The sequence below is a fragment of the Macrobrachium nipponense genome, chromosome 25, assembly GCF_015104395.2.
Source record: "Macrobrachium nipponense isolate FS-2020 chromosome 25, ASM1510439v2, whole genome shotgun sequence".
NCBI lineage: Eukaryota > Metazoa > Arthropoda > Malacostraca > Decapoda > Palaemonidae > Macrobrachium > Macrobrachium nipponense.
In genome coordinates this window covers 63,443,296-63,467,036 of record NC_087214.1, presented here as the reverse complement: position 1 = coordinate 63,467,036, position 23,741 = coordinate 63,443,296, and the positions used below count along the sequence as shown (strand labels likewise).

Genomic DNA, 23,741 nt, shown 5'->3' with positions numbered 1-23,741 from the left:
TAAAATATCGAGACATAGGGAGAAGAAGAAGAAGAAGAAGAAGAAGAAGAAGAAGAAGAAGAAGAAGAATTGATAAAAAATATAAAATAAAATTACCCTTTTTAAGTCGAGGGTTCAACGGTAAAATATGGAGACATAGGAAGAAGAAGAAGAAGAATTGATAAAAAAATAAAAATTTTACGCTTTTTAAGTCGAGGGTTCTATTAAGTTTTATTCATTTATTTATTTATTTTTTGCATTTTACGCCAGATATCTTAACCACTCGTTTAAATCTCTTTAAAAAAAAAAGATAAATAAATTCAGTTCGCCCCGTCAATTTAATCCACGAAATACGACTCTCTCGCCCGGGTTCGATTCCCCGAGGGAGGGAGGTGCGGGGGGCGTTTTGGGCACGCTTCGTTATCATACCCCGTTGCGTTTCTGCTGACCTCAACAGTGCTGAACGATGCACCTGGTAATTAGCTGAATGTAGTGGGTAGTAAACTCCCTTTTTGGCAAAGAGAGACGCCATATTGAATACAGTTGATCATTTCATTGGATTAGAAGTGATTCCATATTTATTTATAAATACGCTCCATAGTAACATCAAGCTGACTCATTATTTGATATCACTGGGTTCCATATTGAATTAGATCACATCCGTATAAGTTTTACCACACTCCATATTATTATTTAAACAGCTCCATATTGCATTATAAGAACCTCCATATTGATCTGAAAGCAACTCGATACTGCTTCAACACGCACTAGTAGTTAATATTAAAATGGTTCCATATCTATTTATACTGAACTCCATATTAATCTAATACCGTCATCTTATACCTAAAGGAAACTCCATATTAGAATGAGAGATTCCATTTTAGATTAACGCCCCTCCATAATAACTTAGAGGCGACTCCATATTAGAGTTTGGAAAACGATATTGACTTGAACGGACGCTCCATATTAATGTACACTCCTTGTTAAAAATATAAGGTAATCAGTACTGATAGGACGCACACACCATATTAACGTTAAAGTACAGTTGCTCCATATTAGATTTCCATAGAAATTTAATATGGGTTCCATGCTATGTCATAGGGACTCCATATTACCCCCCCAAAACACATTCAGCGTCCATTCCATATCAACCCTAGGACAACTCCCTATTTATTTAAGAATGAAACGGACTCATTATGGATTTGAACATTTACTTCACACTCAACCTGACTGCAACTCCATATTGAAATAGTAGTAGGGGACTCCTACCTATCGATCCTCAGGCGCCTCTCAGGCCTTATTGTGACCCTAAGGCTACCCCCCCAAACACCCTCCCCCCCAACCCACGACCTCTCCCCCAACGCAGACATAAATACACATACAACAAGAATAAACGCTTGCATTTTGCGAGAGATAGGAATTTGAATATCTGAGAACAAGGGTGGGGAGGGGAACCTTTTTTTGGGGGGAGGTTTGTGGTCCTGGAGTGCTATTGGTTGATCTGGAACTTGGTTTTTTAAATTTTTTTTGGAATTTTACAGCTTAATTTGCTCTCAGATGATCTGCATTCGACTTATTTCTACTTTTTTTTGTAGGCTTTTGGTTTTCTAGATATGTAAAACACGCTCATGTGCGTGCACACACACACTATATATATATATATATATATATATATATATATATATATATATATATATATATATATATATATATATATATATATATATATATAGGTGTGTGTGCGTGTGTGTGTGTAGCACCCTTGAATCTCTGAGAGGAATGATGGACAGGGGAACTTCATTAATTAATTAAAAAAAAACACTTGGCCCTTGTTAGCCTATATAGGACTAGGAAGTAGATTATAAGTATATACCTGACAATCAGTTGACTATGGCAGTTGTAACCTATTTAAAATAAAAATGACACTACTCTAGATGTAGCGCCAATAATTTACAGGAAAAAAAATTATTGATTGACAAGTATACTGAAGAGAAAGTGCAGAAACTGAGAAAAGACTATAAAAAATGTAATGTTATGAGGGTATACATGGAAACAAGGAAAATGGAAAGAAGATACGAAACTATTTATTCAGTTGGTAACTTGATATATAAATGTAGTGGGGATGATGGTCTAATATGCAGGAATAGTAGGTGGTACCAAAAGAGACAAAGGAGGTGCAGTGAATATTTAGGGTGTTTGGTACGTTGCTGGTGAGCCCTTGGTAGTACCAATATAGGTCTAGGTCCTAGACTCTAGGAAATGGGTAGATACAAAGCATTTACAACAACGACAACAACAACAACAACAATAGAAAGCTAAAACAACGACAACAACATTCAAAAACAATTTCCCTTATCGTAAGATTATACGTAATATCATCATCTTCTCTCGGCGAAACTCGGGTCTCCTGAAAAGTCGACAACGCAATATGGGATTCATTTCTTTACGAAATATTGGAACAACCAAAGCTACTCGAGGATAACGGTTTTCATAAGGATTACGGACGTTGAGAACGTCATTTCAGGCCGATAAAGCTCGGTACGTTATTCCCGGCGTTTATATTCCACGTCAAAATGTTTAGAATGCGAGGAGTAATGTAGGAGAAATGATACAAATGTCGCGTTTAGAAAAAAAGCGGTTCTAGACCGACCCAATCAAATCCCAGTGGAGCGGATACGTATATAAAACGAATGAGTCTATCGGACCACCGGCGATGTCTTTAATTAATGAGCGTTTGGTATAATGCTATCAGAAGTGAAAAATACTTTGTCGTTTATCACAATTAAGATTTACACACACAACACACACACTCGCATATCAGCCGACGGACTTCGCCTCGCGAGGGAAACTAGGTCTAAAGACGGCGCAGCGTAGAGGCGGAAGACGCCTGTTAAACCCCTGCGAAGGAGTGTTGGGGCGAATTCAAACCTTATCGCCGAATAAATTAAGAACGGTAATGGCGTGTGTTCGCCCTTTACTTGTAATTGCAGAACCGATACGGTAACTTTCGGCTCCATCATTGCGCATTCTGAGGCTTCTTGTGTGTATGTATACGCTTCGTCTCCGTCATTTTTTATATGGCTCCGTCACGGTCATTTTCGGTTTGGGCTGGCGGTTAATTTTAAAGACGTGGTTTCGCGTCCGTCATCCGATGCCCAAAGAAGTATATAATAATTATTAAACGAAAAGTTGGAAAGTGAAGCTAAAACAATCACAAATAAGGAACAAACAAACAAATATAAGCTTTAAAATAAGTGAATTGCATCATGATTTTGATTGTGAGTCTAACTCTAGCTAGTTTTTCTCTCTGTGAATTATAGACCATATTTATATTTTCTTTTTCCAAGAGTATTTTCTTTAATCTCGGAATTTTCAAATGCTTAAGGGGTAAAAAAAAATACTTATATATTATATATATATATATATTTATATATATATAAATATATATATATATAGATATATATATATATATATATATATATATTATATATAATATATTGTTTCCTTATCCAAGAGTATTCTCTTTAATCTCGGAATTTTCGATACGTAAATTGCTGAAAAAACACCCTTTTATTTCGTCTTTCTTTTAGCAAGAATATTTTCTTTTAATCTCGGAATTTTCGATACTTAAATTGTTGATAAAAAAAAACTCCATTAATTTTAGTCCTTATTTTAGCAAGAATATTCTCTTTTAATCTCGGAATTTTCGATACTTAAATTGCTGATCAAAAAAAGTCTTCTATTTTAATGTCAACAATTGACAGGACGCAATTTTATACCCGGCTTTTGAACTGAAGAACCATAATTCACTTGTTCTTTTTCTTTATTAAACAGTAAAAACTTTGGCTTAGACACTTGGAATTACTTTTATATTGTCCATTTTAGAGTAAAATTATTATTAAATTGACTATTATTACGAGTTTGTTGGGGCGTGTGCGCACCTTACCCCACCCGTGGCGGACAAACAGGCTTGCAGGAGGGAGGTGGATGTCTTCCCCTCCCGTTGTCATTAGCTACCCAGCCCCACAATCTGGGGCGGACACACCAGATCCATTTGGATTTCATTATGATATATATATATATGTATATTATATACATATATATATATGTAGTATATATATACACACAAAAAGATTTGGAATTCTCCTCCCTCTTCTGGTTTCCCCTTTCTCGCACCTTGTCATTTTTCTAATTGTCTAATTTTGATTAAAACATTTTTTTTTCGTTAGGAAAAAAAATCTAAATTAGAGAGAAAAAAAGGATATTGAGAAAGGATGACGGATGACTCGCATGAAAATAATATATGGCTTCTCTTGACGTAACTTGAACTGCCCTGAGAGAGAGAGAGAGAGAGAGAGAGAGAGAGAGAGAGAGAGAGAGAGAGAGAGAACAGGGAGGCTATTGCACAATGACCCCATGACTGGTTTTAGCCCTTTGTAAGGAGTTGTGCTGGACGGAATTTAAAAAAGGAAAAAATAAGTGAGAGCGTCGACCCTTGTCCAAAAGTGTCCCTCAGTCCTCCCTGGGCAAAAGCAAAGGACACTTTAACGAAGGCAATGAGAGAAAGAAGACAGTAGCAGCAACTTCTTCTCTTCTTTTTCCCCTTCGTCTGAGAGAAACCACGTCCCCGCCCTCTCTCTCTCTCTCTCTCTCTCTTTCTCTCTCTCCTACACCTCTTCTCCCCTCCTTACAAAATCCTTCAGAAACACAAAGGACTCGATGAAAACGTATTTTGGAAGACCCCAACCACAATGTCTCTTCGCCCTTCCTTCTAAGAGCCTCCTCCTCTCCCTCTTCCTCCTCCTCCTCCTCCTTTTTCTTCTTTCACTACTACTACGTCGTCTCCTGCAGGGGTTGCCAGATGCTTTTGGCTAAAAGTAGCACAAACACTCTTGAAAACTCGGTAATATCAGGTAAAAGTAGCCCAAATGATCATATATATATATATATATATATATATATATATATATATATATATATATATATATATATATATATATATACACACATTTTTTAGCATAACAATTTACTATTTATCATATCTATATATGTGTATTGTATGCACACGCATTTATAGCATAATAAAGTTATTATTTACATTTTAGTGGTTAATCCTGGCTATATGGTACACGTTTCTTTTTCAAAACTGAAGTCAATTTCTCTTTTCAAAACTGAAAAAAATAAAAATAAAAATATTTGATTGCCTTTTTAAACAAACTTAAATTGTTCCTTTTCAAAACTAAAAGTACATTTCATCCTTTCAAAACTAATAACTTTTTTTTTGGAAAATTAGGACACTTCTTCTTCGCAACTAAAGTAAACTTCTTCCTTGTAAAAAAAGAAAAAAAAAATGAAGCACATGCTACTCTCTTCCAAATTTAACTAGAGTACCAAGTCATTCAGTAGACTTTCCACATTATCATCATCTTTCTCATTTTTATAGATTGAAGTCATATTTCAGAGCACAGCGCCTCAGTGGCGTGGTTGATATGGTGTTTGCATTCCACCTCGATGGTCGCGGGTTCGATTCTCGCCCATTCCACTGAGGAGTGAGAGATGTGTATTTCTGATGATAGAAGTTCACTCTCGACGTGGTTCGGAAGTCACGTATAAAGCCGTTGGTCCCGTTGCTGAATAACCACTTGTTCCATGCAACGTAAAAGCACCATACAAACATATTTCAGCATGGATCTTTTGGGTTCAAATGTTGAAAAGCATTTGCCATTCAATTTTAGACTGGTCTTTATTCTCAATATTAACATCAAAAGCTCTAAGCCCATTCGATTTCTCAACTCGGTTTTAACTCGTGTAACTCTAGAGAAAACCCTTTCAACAAGAGCATTTCTTACTGGAAGGCTGTAGACTTTTAATGCAAATTCTGATATATCTTTGAAACTAATTCACCCCCTGCGTTGGTTACATCAATTGCCTTTGTCCAAAAGTCAGTTCCTGATGTTGGGAAATTCCTATTGAAAATATTATTCCAGTCTAGGTCCAACAAACTTCGCCACTGACTCTCAATATCTACTCAGACTGGTCTTCAGCTAATTCTAGAGGTAATTAAGAAAAATGGGTCGTGTCAGCAGTAGATCATTGGTGTGATTATTATATTATTATTATACAAAATGAATGGAAGTAACCCAACTCGAATAAAAGAGCCCAAGTCAAATCAAAAGTAGCCCAGAAAATCGCAAGTATCAGACTGTGAAATCTGGTCGCCCAAAGGTGTAAAAAGTAGCCCAATTTGTGATTTGTAACCCAATCTGCCCCTTCCCCATTCCTGGTTCCTAAGCGCTCACGCCACAAACAGTTGCGGGCACACTACTACACTGTTTATTTGAGGTGCAAAGCTTTATTCCCTTAATTGTTTGCTTTACTCATTATTTAGTTTAACTTTACTTTATGTTACTTCAAAATGTTTTTATTTTATTTCATGTCTAGTATCCCTTTTTTTTGCAACCAAATTAACCCCGAAAAATGACAGATATTTCTAAGTTAGATACAATCCAATATTTCTACTTTACGTTTACCCAAACGCCCTTTCATTTCTTCTTCTTTATAACTGAGGAAGATCCGTTGTAGCTACTTAGCTTTGACATTCATCGCTTTCCAGGTTAAGAACATTCTTAATTTTGAGGGCTATCCTTATTTATATTCTCCCAGTTTTCTGTTGGGGGATAGGTACCTTCCACGAACCTCTCCTCCTCCCCCTCCCCTCCTTCCACCACTACTACGTCGCAGGATGTGTCCTGTGTAAAAGGAGGTTTGGACCTTTTACGCGCAAGCTGAAGTGCCCACTCAGCTCCCTCCTCAACGTCGATTCTGTTGGCTCGGGCCTTATTTTCTCGCTTATGAATTCCTCCCTTCCTCCCCCCACCCGAAAGGAAAAGAATGGCATCGTTTCCAGCCCGCTTGTGATGACACCACAACAACAGCCGTCGTTGTCGTTTTAATATCCCGCGTGATATTGGGTCAATTCTAAGGGCGGCGCGTACGTCGAGGCGAACTTTTGTGAATACACTGGGCCCGGTTATTTTTGATGGAGGTGTCGACGCGTGAGACACTTGCAGAGCTTGAACCGTCACAAGTTCTGGCGTTATTTGATCGTTACATAGACGCGTGGGGACCTTTACTAGTTAGTGACACCCCCGAGGGTTTAGAGTGTCATTATATAGGACTAGTAATTCTTAGGGGGTCATTATCTTGATAATTTTAGTCTTTTCTCTGTTTTTTTCTTTTCTTTTTACGGTCATCACCCCCAAAGGAGTTGTACTATAGACCAGCCGCAAAGGTGGATGCATCCCAGGCTAGAACCCTTGAGTTCACTATCTACGAAAGATCCCGTATCTACGTCGTTCATTACTCATTAAGTTATCATTCACCGAATGCTCATCGTGAATGATGTCCCTCACTCACACATTTTTTATTCATATTTATGCCCTTGTCATGTGTCAATTGAGGTGTCGTACTTCACAGCGCTCGAGGCCAACTTATCCCAGCGTGAAACCCGCTTTCGACAGGGTCTATTGTCCGACCCGTCTTTATGACCAGGGGAGCCAGAATTATGATTGTCGTCTGTTATTACCGTCATTATTGATGCCCCCACGTTTTAGTGGCTTCGTTACTCCTCGACACACCTGCACGAATCACGAATTTGCGTGGAGATGGAGCGGAGAGAAGGAGAGGAGATAAAAAGAAACAAGGGGAGACCACCAGAGGCGTGGGAATAAAAGTTTTGTTTACATTGGTTATGGCAGCGACGCAGCGTTTCAATTCGCGAGTTTTCGAGGTGTTTCTTTCCTCTTTCTTTCTTTCTTTCTTCTTCTTCTTCTATTCTCGACACCTTGGAGTTGTTCATAACGTTTGTTTGTAAAACAAGTTAAATAACACGAAAAAAGTTAAAAAAAAAAAGTCATAAAGTTACCAACAGCGACAAGAATTGGTTAATACTGATCAGAAAAATCTAGAACTTTATAAATTCCTTTTATTTTTCCTCTTTCTTCGGGTCCGGGCAAGAAAAGGGACTTAGTTCACACACCCCGACGACTTTTAATGATAAATTTTTTATATGTTATGCAAAATGTGTCTATGAATTTGCGCTTCATGTGTGTAACTACGGCAGTCTACGGGTATTGCAGTCCACATTTAACTAATTATTATGAATTAATGTAACGAGACCAGTACGTCACATTTCTAAGATACTCACAGATAACAATAAGAGCAAGGTAAAGTTCAAGAAGCTGGACAGCTAAGTAGGAAGACTGAAGGAAGAGGATGGAAAAGGATAGAAATAAAAGTTGGAAAAAGATAGACAGAAAAGCACGTAAAGAAAGATAGGAGACTGCAAAGAGGTTCCAGGACCCCGAGGGAATACTAATAATGCTGATAATATTAAAGATGATAGTCATCCAAATTTCTTGGATCCAGATGTAGATCTTCCTTCAAATCAATCAGCTGTCCATGGAGGCTAAAAATATATGTAGATAGTACAACCCTCACTTCTATAAGTGAGATTTGTGGTGTTGAAGAGAGAGAGACTGCATACTGTGAGTACGAAGCGAAAAGGTTTAAAAGAGTGAAAATACCAAGACATAAAGAAACTGAAGCGGAAAGCTTAGTCTGTGTTAAAAGTTGGACAAGATTTTTTTTTAGACAGTTTGGTCATGTACAATGAATGAAAAACAATTCTGAGGTTTTGGAAAGCAGGAGGGGTCTCCACATCCAGGAAGCAAGCAATAGAGGATAATGTGAAAAAATGTTTGAAGTGAAAGGTTAGTGGGACAGTATATATTGTGGAGGGCTTGACACACTGCTGGTGAGGTTTCCCTGGAGGTATGCAAACCGCCTGCTTTTATGGAGATCTAATGGCAACCTTTTTCTGCTGGTGAAAATGGTTGTAATCTTGTATTGTTATTCTCTGGAGCAACATCCTATTTGTGGTACTAATATATACATATACAGTGTAACCTCGCACTTTGCTAAGGATGCCGTCTGCCGACAGAATCCAACCGAACTTTCTAATCTATTCACCTTGGTGAGTGGGTTCGGGCACACCCCTGCGCAGTAGTAAGCGTCGAAGATGGCTGGGGCTACGATCCAGTGGTCCCATCCTAGGCTTTTGAAATTCACCTCCAACTTGTGCTTGCCACACGGACGGGACGAAGTGGTCCCGCCAGGTGGGCCGGCCCCGAAATGAACGGAGTTTGCATCGTTGCTGAGGGTGTTCTGTTGGGAAAATGGAGGGAACCAGAACTTTTAATGGAAAACAATGAAACAATTGAAATGACTAGTCTTTTCTACAATGAAAACAAGGAATGATAAATTTTATAATGCACCATTTATTATACGTTACATTTCTCACCAAAAGGAGTAGCCTATAGGAGTGATATTAGAACTATGCCATGCATGCAAAGTAAGATTAGGATCAATATTTATTATAAACGTTTTTAGTTTTATTTCAAGTACTGGAAATTCAGCCAGTGATTAGGTAAAATTAGGATCAATATTTATTAAGAACGTTTTTATTTTTAATTCAAGTACTGGAAATTCAGCCAGTGATTAAAATCGACACAGAATTGATTAAGAACAGGCAAGCAAGACGTAAATATCATCGTCAGTATCAACACACGAGCAGAACATCGGATTCCACCATGTAGAAAATCGGAGCAAGGCAGAGTTTGAGAAGTTGGACAGCTAAGTGGAGTTGTAAAAATACAGTAGAGAACGAAAGAGATTATACAAAATGCCTTGAGTGGCCGAACGCGTACATCACTGGAGACTATGCAAAGTAAGTAAGTCTAGAAGATCTGTAAGTCACTCTAGAGGGCTACGTAAACAATCATAGTAGTCTAGAGGACTATGTAAACAACAGCCATCGTTTAGAGGACTGTGCCCCTACCTGAGCAGCGGCCATCCAGTCGTCAGGCAACCTCCTGTTTCTTCTTCTCCTCTTGTTTTTCCTCCGCCTCTCTGTCTCCCCCCACTTCACCTTGGAGTAGTTCTCCGGCAAGGGGATCAGGTTGTCGTCCTCGCCGCCCTTCCCGCGCTTCCTGTGGTGCTTCCTCCTGCGTCTTCTGTGGCGTTTGGTGGGTGCTGCTGTCGTCTCGCCGCCCTCCTCGGCCTTCCGTTCAGTTGGGAATGCCTGCGGAGTGGATTATCTAACAGTCAGTCATGTCATGGTTTAGCCCTTGGGAGGGAAGAATCCTCTGGAGTCACCCCTCTGGGTATACGTAACTGTGGTTGTAGCTTCACACTCTCTCTCTCACACAGGCTGCCTGTATCTCACCGTAGTCAATTAACAACCCAGTATACACAGTTGTCTTGTTGATATTAAGACGATTAGCTATGTCTTTTTTTGAAAATCTGGCGAGATGCAGCTCAACTATAGCTCTCCTTGTTGGGGGTGACGTTTCCGGTCGCTGTCGGGTTGCTCCAACCATGTTTGGCAAAATGACCACAGTTGACGTCATGTTAGGCCACGCCCACAACTACATCTCCGTTACGTTCATTACATTAAATAAATTACTATGATGGCTAACATGTAAAATTCGTTTAATATTTATGTCTTTTCATATTTACCATGATTAAAAACTAAGGTGTTAATGTTTTTTCTAATGACCTAGCTATATTTTTGATAAAAAAATATATAACATTATACTATAAAACCATGCTAAATGAACTGTATCTTTTTATGAGCGAAGTTCCAAAATGTTTCGCCGTTGCAATTCAGTGTCATTAGAAATGTGAAGAAGGTATAGTTGCCAGTTAGTCACTTTTTGAACGAAAATCCTCTGAAATCGGGTCACTCGAGTTTTGCTGCATACTGTACCGTGAGGTAGGCCGCTCGCTCAGTCTCAGTATTTTCTACTGTGGCTTAGAAAACTAGCAAAATTATGTTTATATTACTTCAATCAACTCACTGCTTTGCTCAAGATAGGAAAATTTTGGTCATATCATAGGATTCGGTATTAATTGTACAACTAAGTCATCTTTTCCTGAAATCAATAAGATAAAACACAAAGGAATTACAACGAGTAAAAGTGAAAAGAGAAGCATTTAATTCTTTATACCTGTTTTTATTTATCATCGGATTTTGCATCATTAACGCGATTAAGATAAAATAAAACTTGTGTTTTCCTACAACAAATTCACCCTGAATACGCTGGTGCTTTCAGATTTTGGATGCGTGTAAAATGTGAGGAGAAAATGAAGAATATGTCTTATTATGTTGCATCAGTAAATGATTCAAGTTTGACGGTATTGCTGAGAGAATGAGATCTGCAAGGCGTCGTCGTTGTGTTTGTCGCCTCAGCGAGAGATTTGAGTTGCCAATTAGCGATATAAAAGGTTGCAGTTTCGACAATATTTACCACGTTATATTATTACATTTTCTGAAAATAAATACACAGAATTTCCATTATAACTGTCGAACATTTTAAATCCAATATTCATATGTATGTTTGGGCATATCTGATAAGGAAAAAAATAATAATAACAGATGGATGCATCTGGTATCGTTAGCTCAGACCCATGCGGGCCGCGGGAATTCAATCCAGCACCAGTAAAGACGTTGAACTCTGTGGAAAGACGACTTCACACTCTTCAACTCAGCCTAAACTTTAATCAGGTTGTTTCAAGATACTGTTTCTAATTTTATTTTATGAATATATTTTCAAATGAAATAGACATCAGAGACTTATTTGAGTGATATGAAATAATAATCTCAGTGAAGTAATAAACAACAAATAATTAAGAAAGATTGACTTCCTATAAGGCTGAGTCAAGTACGGCTGCAACATAATAAGACATATTCTTCATTTTCTCTTCACATATTACACGGATCCAAAATCTGAAAGCACCAGCGTATTCAGGGTGATTTTATTGTATGAAAATACAAGTTTTAATTCATCTTGATCGTATGACTTATTAAAAATCCGATGATAAATAAAAACAGGTGTAAGGATTGAAACTTTTTCTCTTCACTTTTACTCGTTGTAATTCCTTTGTGTTTTATCTAATTGGTTTCAGGAAAAGGTTATTTAGTTGAACAATTAATACCGAATCCTTTGGTATGACCAAAACTTTATTATCTTTTGGAAAACGTGAGATAAATGAAGAAATATAAACATACTGCATGTTTTCTAAGTCACAGACGAAAATATGACACAATGAGCGAGCGGCCTACCTCCCGGTACCAGCCAATCAGAGGCTGCCAAGCAAACGTCTCGTAGGCGCAAGAATCTACCTTAAATGAATCGACTATAGTGGAAGACCTGAGACAATCCTGCACAGGGACCATATTAATATTACTAAAAAAAATAGATTGGAGGGAATTAATATGGCTTTAATGAACGTCAATAATAGTTCTCAAATGTATAGCAACCGATCCAGACAGCTTTAAAACGATCACTCAGCTTTCAATGTCAGAGTGACATCGTTATTTATGCAACTGAAATAGGCCTACATTCTCAAAACAACAAGGAAATCTCTAGTGCATTTGATGTCTAGTCCAGTCCCTTACGACATTCGTGATTGGCTGTTGATAAGCCAATCACAGGGCTGGAAACTCTCTCGAGAGTTCACATGGGTAGAATCTATGTTCCACCTCTCCTGAGGGATGCGTCTTTCAAAAGTATCCCTCAGGGGAGGTTGGACACACATCCTACCTATGTGAACTCTCGAGAGAGACTGAGAGTTTCCAGCCCTGTGATTGGCTTATCAACAGCCAATCAGGAGCGTGGTAAGGGACGGGCCTAGACATCAAATGCATGGTTGATGTAAATCTACTACAGACACTGATCTCAAAGCCAGTGTTGGTCGGAAATAAATACGGAAAGGGAATCATATTAACATGGCGTCAAATCAGTCTCACTTTGGGAAGAAGAGGAAGTTCGTTGGTGAGAAGTGGGTGGTGACGGTTGCGTTGCCGGTGGGAGGAGGAGGATGAACTTTCTACTTCTCTCCTGGTTTCTTCTTCCTCCTCCTCCTCCTCCTCCTCTTCCTCATCCTCTGCCTCCTCCTCTGCAGTGTATCCTTCCACGTCTTCCACTTCTTCATCATCATCTTCCATCTCGTCGTCATCAAAGGCGCCGAACTCTATGGCTCGCTTGTTGCGCTCTGCGAACAGGATAAGTGGGAGAAAACGGGAAATGTGTACAAGGTATCAGTAGACCTAACTTCTGCTCTAGACGCTACCGGTCACGTTTTTTTTCCACCAAATAACCTGCATTGAATTGATTTGGGTGCAAAACTTGAGTCTCGCTCGCTAATTAAGTTGACGCTCTATGAATACACCATTTGCAAGTTCAATTTTGCCACAGATATTGGCTACTTATTACAAAATTTCACGGCCAGTATGTGTACAACGCCTTCTTAGAAATATATGGTGGATTAGTGATTTACTTGTAAACAAGTCTGTTTTCGGCTTTTAGTTTGGAATGTTGCAACTACTGAAATATTTTCAAAGTGCACGGAAAACAAGGCTGGGGTTAATTCTAAGTCTTATACCTAGATACAACTTTGAACCTACAGTAAGGAGACTGTAACTTAGCGTGATTCAGGAAGCTGGCCAGATACATACAAAGAATATGTATGTATTTTTTTTTTATTGTTTTAGCTTTAACTGTTGTGTCCACTGAATAGTTATAAGATAATGACAAAGATTTAGCTCTTAACACATACTACGGCTACTTGGAGAGGGCTAAGTTTAGCTATCTCTGCTGTGGCTGTCTGCAAGGAACGTGGGTTCTACGAAGGTTTTTTGGGATACTACACCTTTGAAGATACTTGTGAAGACTATACAGTTTTTGCAGAGGATTTAACTTCAACTCACCTGCATTCAGAGCATCGGCGTCACCGTCATCAGTGCCCCTGGTATACCTCTTCAGATGAGCCGACCGGGACAAGGAGTGCTGCCCTTGGGTGGCCTTGCTACTGAGGTTGAGGGCGGCTGCCCCCAGCGCCTGCAGGTCGAGCAAGGTCGGGTCGCTGCTGTAGACGAAGAGCAGAGGGGGTCGCCGTGCCATCTTCTCCGGGGAGCGGGGCACGTAGCGCCCGCGCTTCATCTCCTCCACCCGCAAGCCCATCATCCCCCAGCTGAAGCGGCCGTTCTCGGAGTCCTCCACCACCTCTTTGACGGCCCGGGTGAGCTCAATCTCCTGTAGGGGTGAGAGTTGGAGCGATAGGGAGCTTTGGGAAGATGCCCCGTACGGGACTAGGGTAGAAGGCTGATTAAGGAGTAGGTATACACAAGAGTGAATATGGCTGAGGTCCGACAGATGAATATGGAGCAGAAAGTAATAACGATTATGGATTTACTTCCGTTTGGGCTCAATGTGGAGTAGAGGAGCCAAAGGGTCAATATGGAATGAAGACAACAATTTAAATTTGTCGTTATGGGTATTAAGGTAAGTATGGAAGGTCAAGGGATTCAACAGAAGTATAAAAGAGGTCAATATGGCTGGCATAACACCAACACAAACTCACAACTGTATAAGGAACCATCTTTTTTACCTGCTGGTGAGGAGCTAGAGTATGCGTCATGACGGGAGCCGGCTGCCTCGGGTACCTACTGCCGGAGACTTCGGGGAAGAGGTAGACGAGTATCCTGGAGGGCCTGAGGCGAGGGGCCAGGCGGCTCTTGCCCGAGCTTCCCCTGAGGTGGAGCCACGCCCCCAGGACTTGTTCCCTGGCTACGGCGGAGACGTTGTAGAGCAGCATGTCTTCGTCGTCATCTGGAGAAAGAAGAGAGAAGTCAGAATTAGCTCTCGTCGTCGTTTGATTAACTTTGGTAGTACTATGAGTCTATGACACACTGGAGTGATTGGGAGCACAGAGATGACAATCTCTCTCTCTCTCTCTCTCTCAACAGTGTATAACCTACGCTAGGCTGGAAAAACTCACGAAATCCTCATTTAGCTACGTCAAATCATAACAGTTTAACAACTGTATTTAAAGAATTTATAGTATTTGAAGATTATGAGTTCCTTATAAAGCAAATATTTTCCTCTAAAAGATATTGCTAAGAGAATCCATCGTCTAAGTTTATTTTTGGATACCCCTCACATTGGCCAGCATTTGGCCCATAAGGAAAGGTCTTATTTATTGATAAAAATATTAATATTTTCCTTGGGTTACGTGTCTTCAGTGTCCAAGGTCATTTTGAATCCAGCTTCTCTCTAAATATTGTAATTTTTCGTTAGCATCTGTATATAAGATCTTTGCTCCAAACTCCTACGTGTTTTTAATGGCTTCCATTCTATCTACTCATCACACGAAATTCTCTCCAAATGTTGCGGTTTTTTTTCGTTAGCATCTGTATATAAGATCTTTGCTCCAAACTCCCACGTGTTTTTAATTGCTTCCATTCTATTAACTCATCACAAGCAAACCAGAAAATACAGTAGTGTTTTAAACAAAATTAAAGTTTTTCCACTTCGCCAGATAGTCTGGCGACTTGGCAGCCATCACGCAAAATGGAAGAAGAAGAAGCATTTGTTTACTGTCTGTTTCTGTTGTTACAGTGTTCTTTCGTCGTGGGTGTAAGATTCTTGGATTTTACAACTAATTTAAGCTCTTATTTTCGTGACAAAAACGTCGAATGTGTTGTGGTTAAAATGGCCTGGTTCAAGCGTACATTATTACCGAAAATGGCTGAAAATTACCGTTTATATTTCAAGATAGGCCGCTTGTTTCCATAGGGTACGAGTATACCTAGTACGTAGTAGCCTATAGCGTAGAATCTAAGGGTCAGCCACATGCAATGATCTATACATAAACACAGGTTAGTTTTCGAAAGCAATAACTCATTTACAGTTTCAGTGTTAGCGTAATGTTATTTTAGACAGATTTTTGGCATATTTTAGACTAATTTCGCATGTACTAGCATTAGGCTATATAAGGCTAGTAGCTAGGGGTTTGTTTTAGGGGGAAAACATCAGTACAGGCCAACCCTCATCACGGTAGACGGGTCTTATTCACTCGATATTTAATTGGTGAAACATGAATACAATTGCAACTCTAAGCATACCCATTTAAAAGACTGAAGTTTTCGTCAACATATTGTGATATATGAAGCCCCATACGAACTAAAATAGCATGTGAGCTCTTCGTAAAATATGTTTTCAAGGCAGTTTTGAAATCCAATATGGCGGCTACGTTTTTTCATGGACGGTTCTCATCAGTGACGGACACCATCTTTCCCCAGCCTTCCCAGCACTCATTTGAACAATGTTAGCGTATGTATGTAACGTTTATTGATCTTACTCAAGATTGCAGTTGTAATCAGCACAATAAAGCAACATTTTGTTGCCATATATTAGTGAAAGTATGAAACTTGTTATTCCCGGGGTTGGTTATGGTTGGAACTGAATTCATTCTTACCTTGTAATCGGCGGTTTTTATCCTTACTGCCATCACAACTGAACTCCACAGTGCTTATTTGATTGTTATTATACACATTTTGGTCTCAGTTCACTCCACATTGCACTTTAAACCCGTTGCTGTTCCTGGTTTCTAAGCGCGCGCGCCATAAACACAATTACAAACAGCAGACGACGACAGACGACGAAACTGCAAAGTTTTATTCCCTAAACTGTTTTACTTTACTCGTTATTTAGTTTAAATTTACATTGTTATTTAAAAATTTTGATTTAATTCATGTATATTATCCCTTTATTGCAACCATTATTACCCCGAAAAATTACAGATATTTCTAACGTAGATAAAATCAAATGTTTCTAACGTTTTCGTACATCTGGCTCCGAAAAACTCGGAAACATAGAGGAACGAATACGGAAAATATGCGTCGGAACGACTACGTTTTTTTTTTTTTTTTTTTTGCTTTTTTGTTTTTGCTAGCACTTTTCGTTGATTTCAGTCTTTATTAGTATTTTGAATTTCTTAAATAATCGTATGCCAGAAATAAATGTAACCTTTAATGTTTGCATGCTTTAATGTTTGCATGCTAAGATGGCAAAATCATCGTTGCCACATTAGTGGAGGCTTCACACATACGCTGTTCCATTATTATAAACTGTTTCCATGAATTCTAGTTGTCATAGTAATGCAATAATGTATAAAATGCTTTAATATTTATGTATATATACTTCCAATACATAGCCTAATTTCACCAATTTCACGTTTGTTTATAGTCTTATACCCAGTTTGGAGGGTCAATGTTCGTTACTAAAGATTCTGTAACCTCCTTAAGTCGTTCAGTTGACATAGTAAACCTGAGCCATATTTTCACTCGCTGAATGACGATATCCGGGTGAGGGGCAAGGTGGGCCCATCCCTTTGCCTACGTGATGTACCCATGTTCGTTATTACTAACTAATATAATATTTATTACCTGCAATATAAACTGTTGTGCATGAAAATTTTTTTAATATTTTTAAACTAAAATTAGAGCTACATAAACCATTACCACACAAATTGTCATAAAAATGAAACATAAATCAAGTGCTATTATTGTTTAAACGTCTTCGTGATGAAAATTAGCGCACGCACGGATTCCTTCCCAACCTCTCTCCAAAATATTTACCCAACACAAAACCAGCATTCACAAAGGGTCCCCCAACCATGTAGGGTATATAGGAGGTTAATAATTAACAATAAACAACACAACCTCATTCATCAGCAACACTATATACGCTATGAGGGAGACATTTTGTTTGCCAAATTTTCAAAACAACTTTACTTGTTGTGACAGACCTTTGAATGGTTTTCGAGACAACCCTGAGGCTATAATTATTGGATTATAGGGATTTTTCATTTCCAGTATTTTAATGTCCCTTCCTCTCCCTCTCTCTCTCTCTCTCGTCTCTCCCTCTCTCTCTCTCTCTCTCTCCTCTCTCTCTCTCTCTCTCTCAGGTAACAACCGAGTGAATCGTTAGATATATCCACCAATGTAAACTACTATTATTAGATAGATAGATGGAAAAATCATAGAAAATAAGTTTTAAACTGCAACAACTTTCAGAGAGAGAGAGGGTGGTGAAGGAAGGAAGAAGGACAGGGGTGGCGGTGGAGGTGGGGGGAGAGGGTAGGTGGAGCTGTTTACTGGTGTGTTCCTATCCATTTCTGGATAATGGAGTTTTGGTCTATTAGTACAAGGACAAGTGTAGTTATTCTTTACGATTAGTGATTCCACGATACCCTTATAAATTAACGGCACTGGGGGTAATGCACTAAAGAAAAACTCTCGCTCTGTTACGAGTGTTTCGTTACAGAAATAGGTATTGCCCAAAAACGTGCTTGCACTGTCTCTGAAACCCATAGTAGACATGCTGCTTAGTTGTTCAATCAAGTTTTTATAACCAAGTATTTTTTACAAGCTAGCTATTGAATAAATTTGTATTTTTCTCAGTCAAAACATATGCCCCTCAATGCTAACTTTCCTCTTTTAACGACTTTCTGGTCATTGCAAATTCGGCCCCCCCCATATTTCTTATGGTGCGAAAACAGACAGAGGCCCATGGACCGAAAACGATTGCGTCACACTACGGCGATAATCCAGCAGTAAAACATCTTCATATATCCAAAAAGAAATAATAAAGATATATATGCGCATTACGATTATAAACAATTACATGTATAAGCTGATAACAATCTGCACGAATAACTGGTAAACTGTTCTGCAATGACAGTTGAGTATAGCAATTATTTACAATAGGTACGAAAGTCAAGATGTCGTGACGTCATAATACAGAACTTGAAAGAACGTTCTAATTCAGAAAAATAATTACTTAAATTTGAGTCAGAGTCGAGTTACTTTTTCAATAACTAAGAATATTTTCAAATTAATCATCATAAATATGTAAATATTGATGTTTTACTACTTATTTAAAAATTAGCCAAGAGCACGCTTCTCGTCATCTTCTACCCCAACAGCTGTTTTACGCCTGGCTTGTTGTTGATGAGAAATCGTGTTTCGATTGTTGTGATAATGTGCTCCAGCGTCTGTGGGTACAAGTGTGTGCGGATTTATCACAGAAAAATGGTTTTAGTTTATTGACACAAGCTACTCCGTAAACATCGAGATGGCGTCAATCTTCTAAATACCTTCGAGTTGTTAAGTAAAAATGTTGAACGCGTTTTGGTGAGGTTTCCACTACGTTTGAGACCGTTTTCAGTACCCTCTGTTTAAATCTGTTTAAATCTTAAAATTTGGCCTTAATTTCTAACTTTGGGGAAATACTTACTTCGAAAGGAGAGTAGAGGTCTTTAGCTCCGTTTCTCACCAACAACAAGTCGCGACTGATGCCCATCTCGGTGTCAGGACGCGTTATAATGTACTTTTTTTTTCGGAGGGTGGCTTGCATTGATGGTAGCTGGCCTGCGTGGCCTGCTGTGATGATCTACCCTATATTGCTTAACTAGGCTAACTGACCCACCCTTAGCCTAATCTTATTTAGGGCCCTTTCACACTATGCGATTCTTGTCGGACCAAGATGCGATTGCAGTGCCGTATCTAAATGCGACACAAAATTGCGCAAATCATACATTGGGTACACCCTTTGAATATACAAAGGCACTTGTACGGTGCATTTACCACATTTTTTGAGGAGCTGAAGAGAGATGATGATAAATTTTTCAATTACATCAGACTGTCTAAAACAACCTTTGACGAACTTTTGTCACGTCTACATGACCAATTGCTTAAAGAAAATACGACATTCAGAGATGCTATTTCGCCAGCACAACAACTGGCAGTTGCCATCAATAAGAAGAAATAATATGCACCTTTCCTTGTAAATTTGCTTTTCCTTATAGAAATAAAAAAGGATAAACGAAAGCAGCAAGTGTTAGCTGGAACATCTCTATTAATCAAAAGTATAAACTGATATAACTATCTCAAAAACAAAAAGTCTTTTACTTTGATATAAAATAAATGCATATCTCTCTCTGTTTCATTAAGTAAGTGTTAACTATAATAACTTCTTAAAATAACATATTTATCGAAATCAAAAGCTTTTAGCCCTCTTTTATATAAATAATTTGCCGATAACCTTCTAATAATTTCAGTATCAAAACGTATATGTAACCTAAATGAAACAAAACAGCAAATCATTTAGTAAATCATTTCTCCGTAGTTTATACTTAAGCTATCCATCCCTCTAGTTCTTTATTATTTACCAATAACACTATTTATTATTGTTATTACTGTATGGTGTATTGTCGTTGCATGGAACCAGTGGTTATTCAGCAACGAGAATAACACTATTTATATCCCTCAAATGATTTCAATACCCAATGCACCCGATCACCAGAATTAGAGTCCCCAAATCCTAGCCGATGTAAGAATGCGTTATACTGATTTTTCTTCGGTCTGTTTCTCCTTGGGTAGACCTATAGTACTTATCCGCGGCGGCCTAGACTATGGCAGTTGCGGTTTTCTATGCAGTTTTACCTCCTGAACAAGAATTTTAAGTAATATTTATTCGGACGACTGTAATTAACCCCCAGGGGCCAGTACTAAACACGGCGAATTACATTGGACGCCCCAATCCCTGGTGGATGTCTTATCCGTGGTTACGTTCCTTGCAGTCCGTGCGGAACCATTCTGTAGAATTCCTTTTGCATGCAATTAGTTGTACTCAATTTTAGCATAGTAGGCCTATTTAACCATATTTTATTATAGCTTTTTTTTATTTCCTTTTGCATGCCATTTGTCGTACTCAATTTTAGCATAGTAGGCCTATTTAACCATATTTTATTATAGCTTTTTTTTATTTCCTTTTGCATGCCATTTGTCGTACTCAATTTTAGCATAGTAGGCCTATTTAACCATATTTTACTATGGCATTTTTTCCCATTTGCAGGCATTTTGTAGGCCTATTTAACCATATTTTTAGTTTCCATTTGCAGGCAATATTTTGTACGTAATTTTAGTATAATAGGCCTATAATCCTAGCCAAGGATTTTTATTGGCAAAATTGAATTTGCAGTTACCAGTTGTAGCTTATAGTTTACCTGGTCACTATCTTTATGATTTAGATGGTAAAACTGCACTGTATTAAAAGAATTTCTAATGAAGAAGTTACCTTTTCAAGAAATTAAATTCTGCCAAGTGCTCTCATAATGGTACTACATGTTATAGGCTCTCACATCAAATTGATTTCCCATGCTGATCACTGTTATCTGTCAAGGAGAGTGTCTTAACCACTTGGTTATTAATGGGAAAACAAAACTGGTTACAGGTATAGAAAAATGGCTTAGAAAATCAAGAGAAAATGTAAATATTTATTATTCTCTTTCATTTTCAACGATACCCTGCTTAAAAGACGGTGCGTGTCTGAGCAGGGTTATAGATATCATCAGATTTTAGTGGGCCATGCGTCCCGGATATCAGATTTCGGGCCAGGAACTTGTATAAATCAAAAGAAACTGGTTATTTTAGCGCGCACGAATCTGTCCGGGACATGCTAGAAATATATATGGCGTATTCGCCTCGTTTGAAAATGAGCAAAATTCTCTAGTGATATTCGAGATGGAGAACGGGAGGGGTTTCCTGGGTGGGGGAGGAGGGGGGAATTGTGGATAGCGGGGTGGGGGGAGCATGGGACTAACTCCCGTAGATTAAATCTCTTTATTTCGAGGTATATGAATATATATTATTTAGGTGATTTACATGTATTTACGTAGTTGAAGATACCAGAATGGATTAGGAGATGAGGCTTATAGAAAACGAGATAGTAGTCCGTTTTGTGCAACAAGAAGGGCGATCGGATTGCGTGTTCATTTTCGACGGGCAATCTGGTTCACCCGGAGCAAGGTAGTCGGTCGGTCGTACCAGTTGGCCGAGTGACGCCGTCTGTCCGCCATTTAACTTCGGAAACAATTGCAAGTTCGACCTTGTTATGTTTTTCATAACTTTTTTTTTATTTAATTCGTTATTTTTTCGATTTTTTCCAAACTTGTTTTGGACGTTTTTCATTTTTCTTTCAGCTTATTCCTTTGTTTCGTCATTGGCGCCGCTGGGTAATTTTTGTGGGGATAATTTCGTTTAAAGAAAACGGAAGATACGAGGATGTATGCGAGGATGTATGCGAGGATGTGTGTAATTCATATATTATTCGAACGCGTAAACAATGAATAATATCTTATCTTGATGGAGAAACGCTTCATTTTATTTATTTCTTTGTGTATTTACTGTGGTCACTCATTCCGTCAGGTCGAATGGTACTATGTCAAATTCGAGGTGGTCGAATGGTACTATGTTAAACTCAAAGTTGGTCGAATGGTACTATTTTCAGGCATATAGGGATATGCGACAACACGACTACATATGTTGCTATCTTTTTATTTTATTTTATTTACTTATTTTTGTGTATTTATCACTCTGTAAAACCTGTGCTCTACAAAGTAAGAAACTGTACTCTACTGAAAAAAAACCATTGGATTTAATTACAATAGACGTCTTCATGTGGCTCTTTTTTCATTTTTTATTTATTTATTTTTATTACTCTGCTAAAATTGGTGTAAGTTGCTCCCAAATTGTCACATATATAGTGTAAATATTAGTTACAATAGTGTCATATATACAAAATTGTTACATATATAAAGTAAATATGTCAAATCTAGTCTCAACGTTTTCCCGTATATATCTTGTCATTTCCTGAATAACCTAACAGCCTATATAATTCAAGTCTTTTCCATCTATCTATCTGTCTGTCTATAAATCTATCTATCTAGTTATATATCTGGCTATATATCTATCTGTCTGTCTGTCTATATGTCTATCTATCTATCTATATATCTATCTGTCTGTCTGTCTATCTATCTAACTATATATCTATCCGTCAATCTATTTTATATATCTATCTATCTATCTATATATCTATCAATCTGTTTAGTGTCTATCTATCTATCTATCTATCTATCTATCTATCTATCTATCGAGAGAGAGAGAGAGAGAGAGAGAAATCACCTAACCACAGGTCTTAATTTAATAGTCACGAATAACATGCGTGCGCCCTTTGTGGGGGGGGAGGGGGTTAGGGGGGTTGGGTTTCGTGAGGTGGAATTCTGGGGTAATGGGAGACGGTCGTTAAGTATCTAATCTTTGATGGGAGGTGAGGTAAAGTTTGTGGGGTGGGTAGGTAAAGTGATTGGGTCAGACGGTAGGTCAGAGGTCAGCAGGAGAGGTATATATACCTATCTGCCTCATATTGGAGATTGTGTGGTTTGTAGGGTTTGCAGAAGGTGGGTGGATGTTTCCTCTATATCTATCCCGGGCCTCACCAGGGTGGACAAACAGGTTTGCAATAGGAGGGTTGATGTTATGTTTCCTCTGTCTATCCCGGCCTCACCCGGGCCGGACAAACAGGTTTGCAGTAGGAGGGTGGATATCTCCCCTACCCACAGAGGTTAAGGATTAATTGCTATTTTTCAGGTAAGACGAAAAACTAAAAAAAATGCTAGATTTTGTTTTCTCAACGTCTTGGATAAAAAGTAAATTCCTTCAGTAAACAAACAAACAAAACAATGAAAAGGTTAAGGTTAACTATTCTTTCATTTTAGAAAAAAAAAAAAAAACAAAAAAAAAATAGGAAAAAATATTTAAAAATGGTAAAAAAAAAAAAATTCCTGAACTTTGAGGATGAAATAAAACAGACTTTTTCCTAAATAAACCGGAAACTGAGATAGACGTGAAGTCGTTCTTTGATTAACCCCTTTGTGTCGTGAGATCAAGAGAGAGTTATTTCACGATTCTTGTAGTGAATGATTGATTACAAAGCTTGATGAAATTGTGCCTTGGC

The 23,741-nt window shown here is 38.4% G+C and overlaps 2 protein-coding genes across 3 annotated transcripts in view; one reads left to right on the top strand and one right to left on the bottom strand.

The window, feature by feature from the left end:
* The window catches only part of LOC135199454 (uncharacterized), a 246,830-nt gene that overhangs the window by 6,575 nt on the left and 216,514 nt on the right, over positions 1–23,741 (bottom strand). For both annotated transcript variants that reach the window (XM_064227517.1, XM_064227518.1), the window contains exons 2-6: positions 14,491–14,711; positions 13,811–14,135; positions 12,851–13,095; positions 9,878–10,120; positions 9,010–9,204 (exon numbers count right to left, since the gene is read on the bottom strand). In XM_064227517.1, coding sequence (XP_064083587.1) covers positions 9,010–9,204; positions 9,878–10,120; positions 12,851–13,095; positions 13,811–14,135; positions 14,491–14,711 — 1,229 coding nt within the window. The remainder of the gene's footprint in view (positions 1–9,009; positions 9,205–9,877; positions 10,121–12,850; positions 13,096–13,810; positions 14,136–14,490; positions 14,712–23,741) is intronic.
* LOC135199453 (tRNA (32-2'-O)-methyltransferase regulator THADA-like) overlaps positions 15,494–23,741 on the top strand; it is a 355,981-nt gene continuing 347,733 nt past the window's right edge. The window contains 1 exon segment of the mRNA XM_064227516.1: positions 15,494–15,760. The gene's annotated coding sequence lies outside the window, so the exon portion shown is untranslated.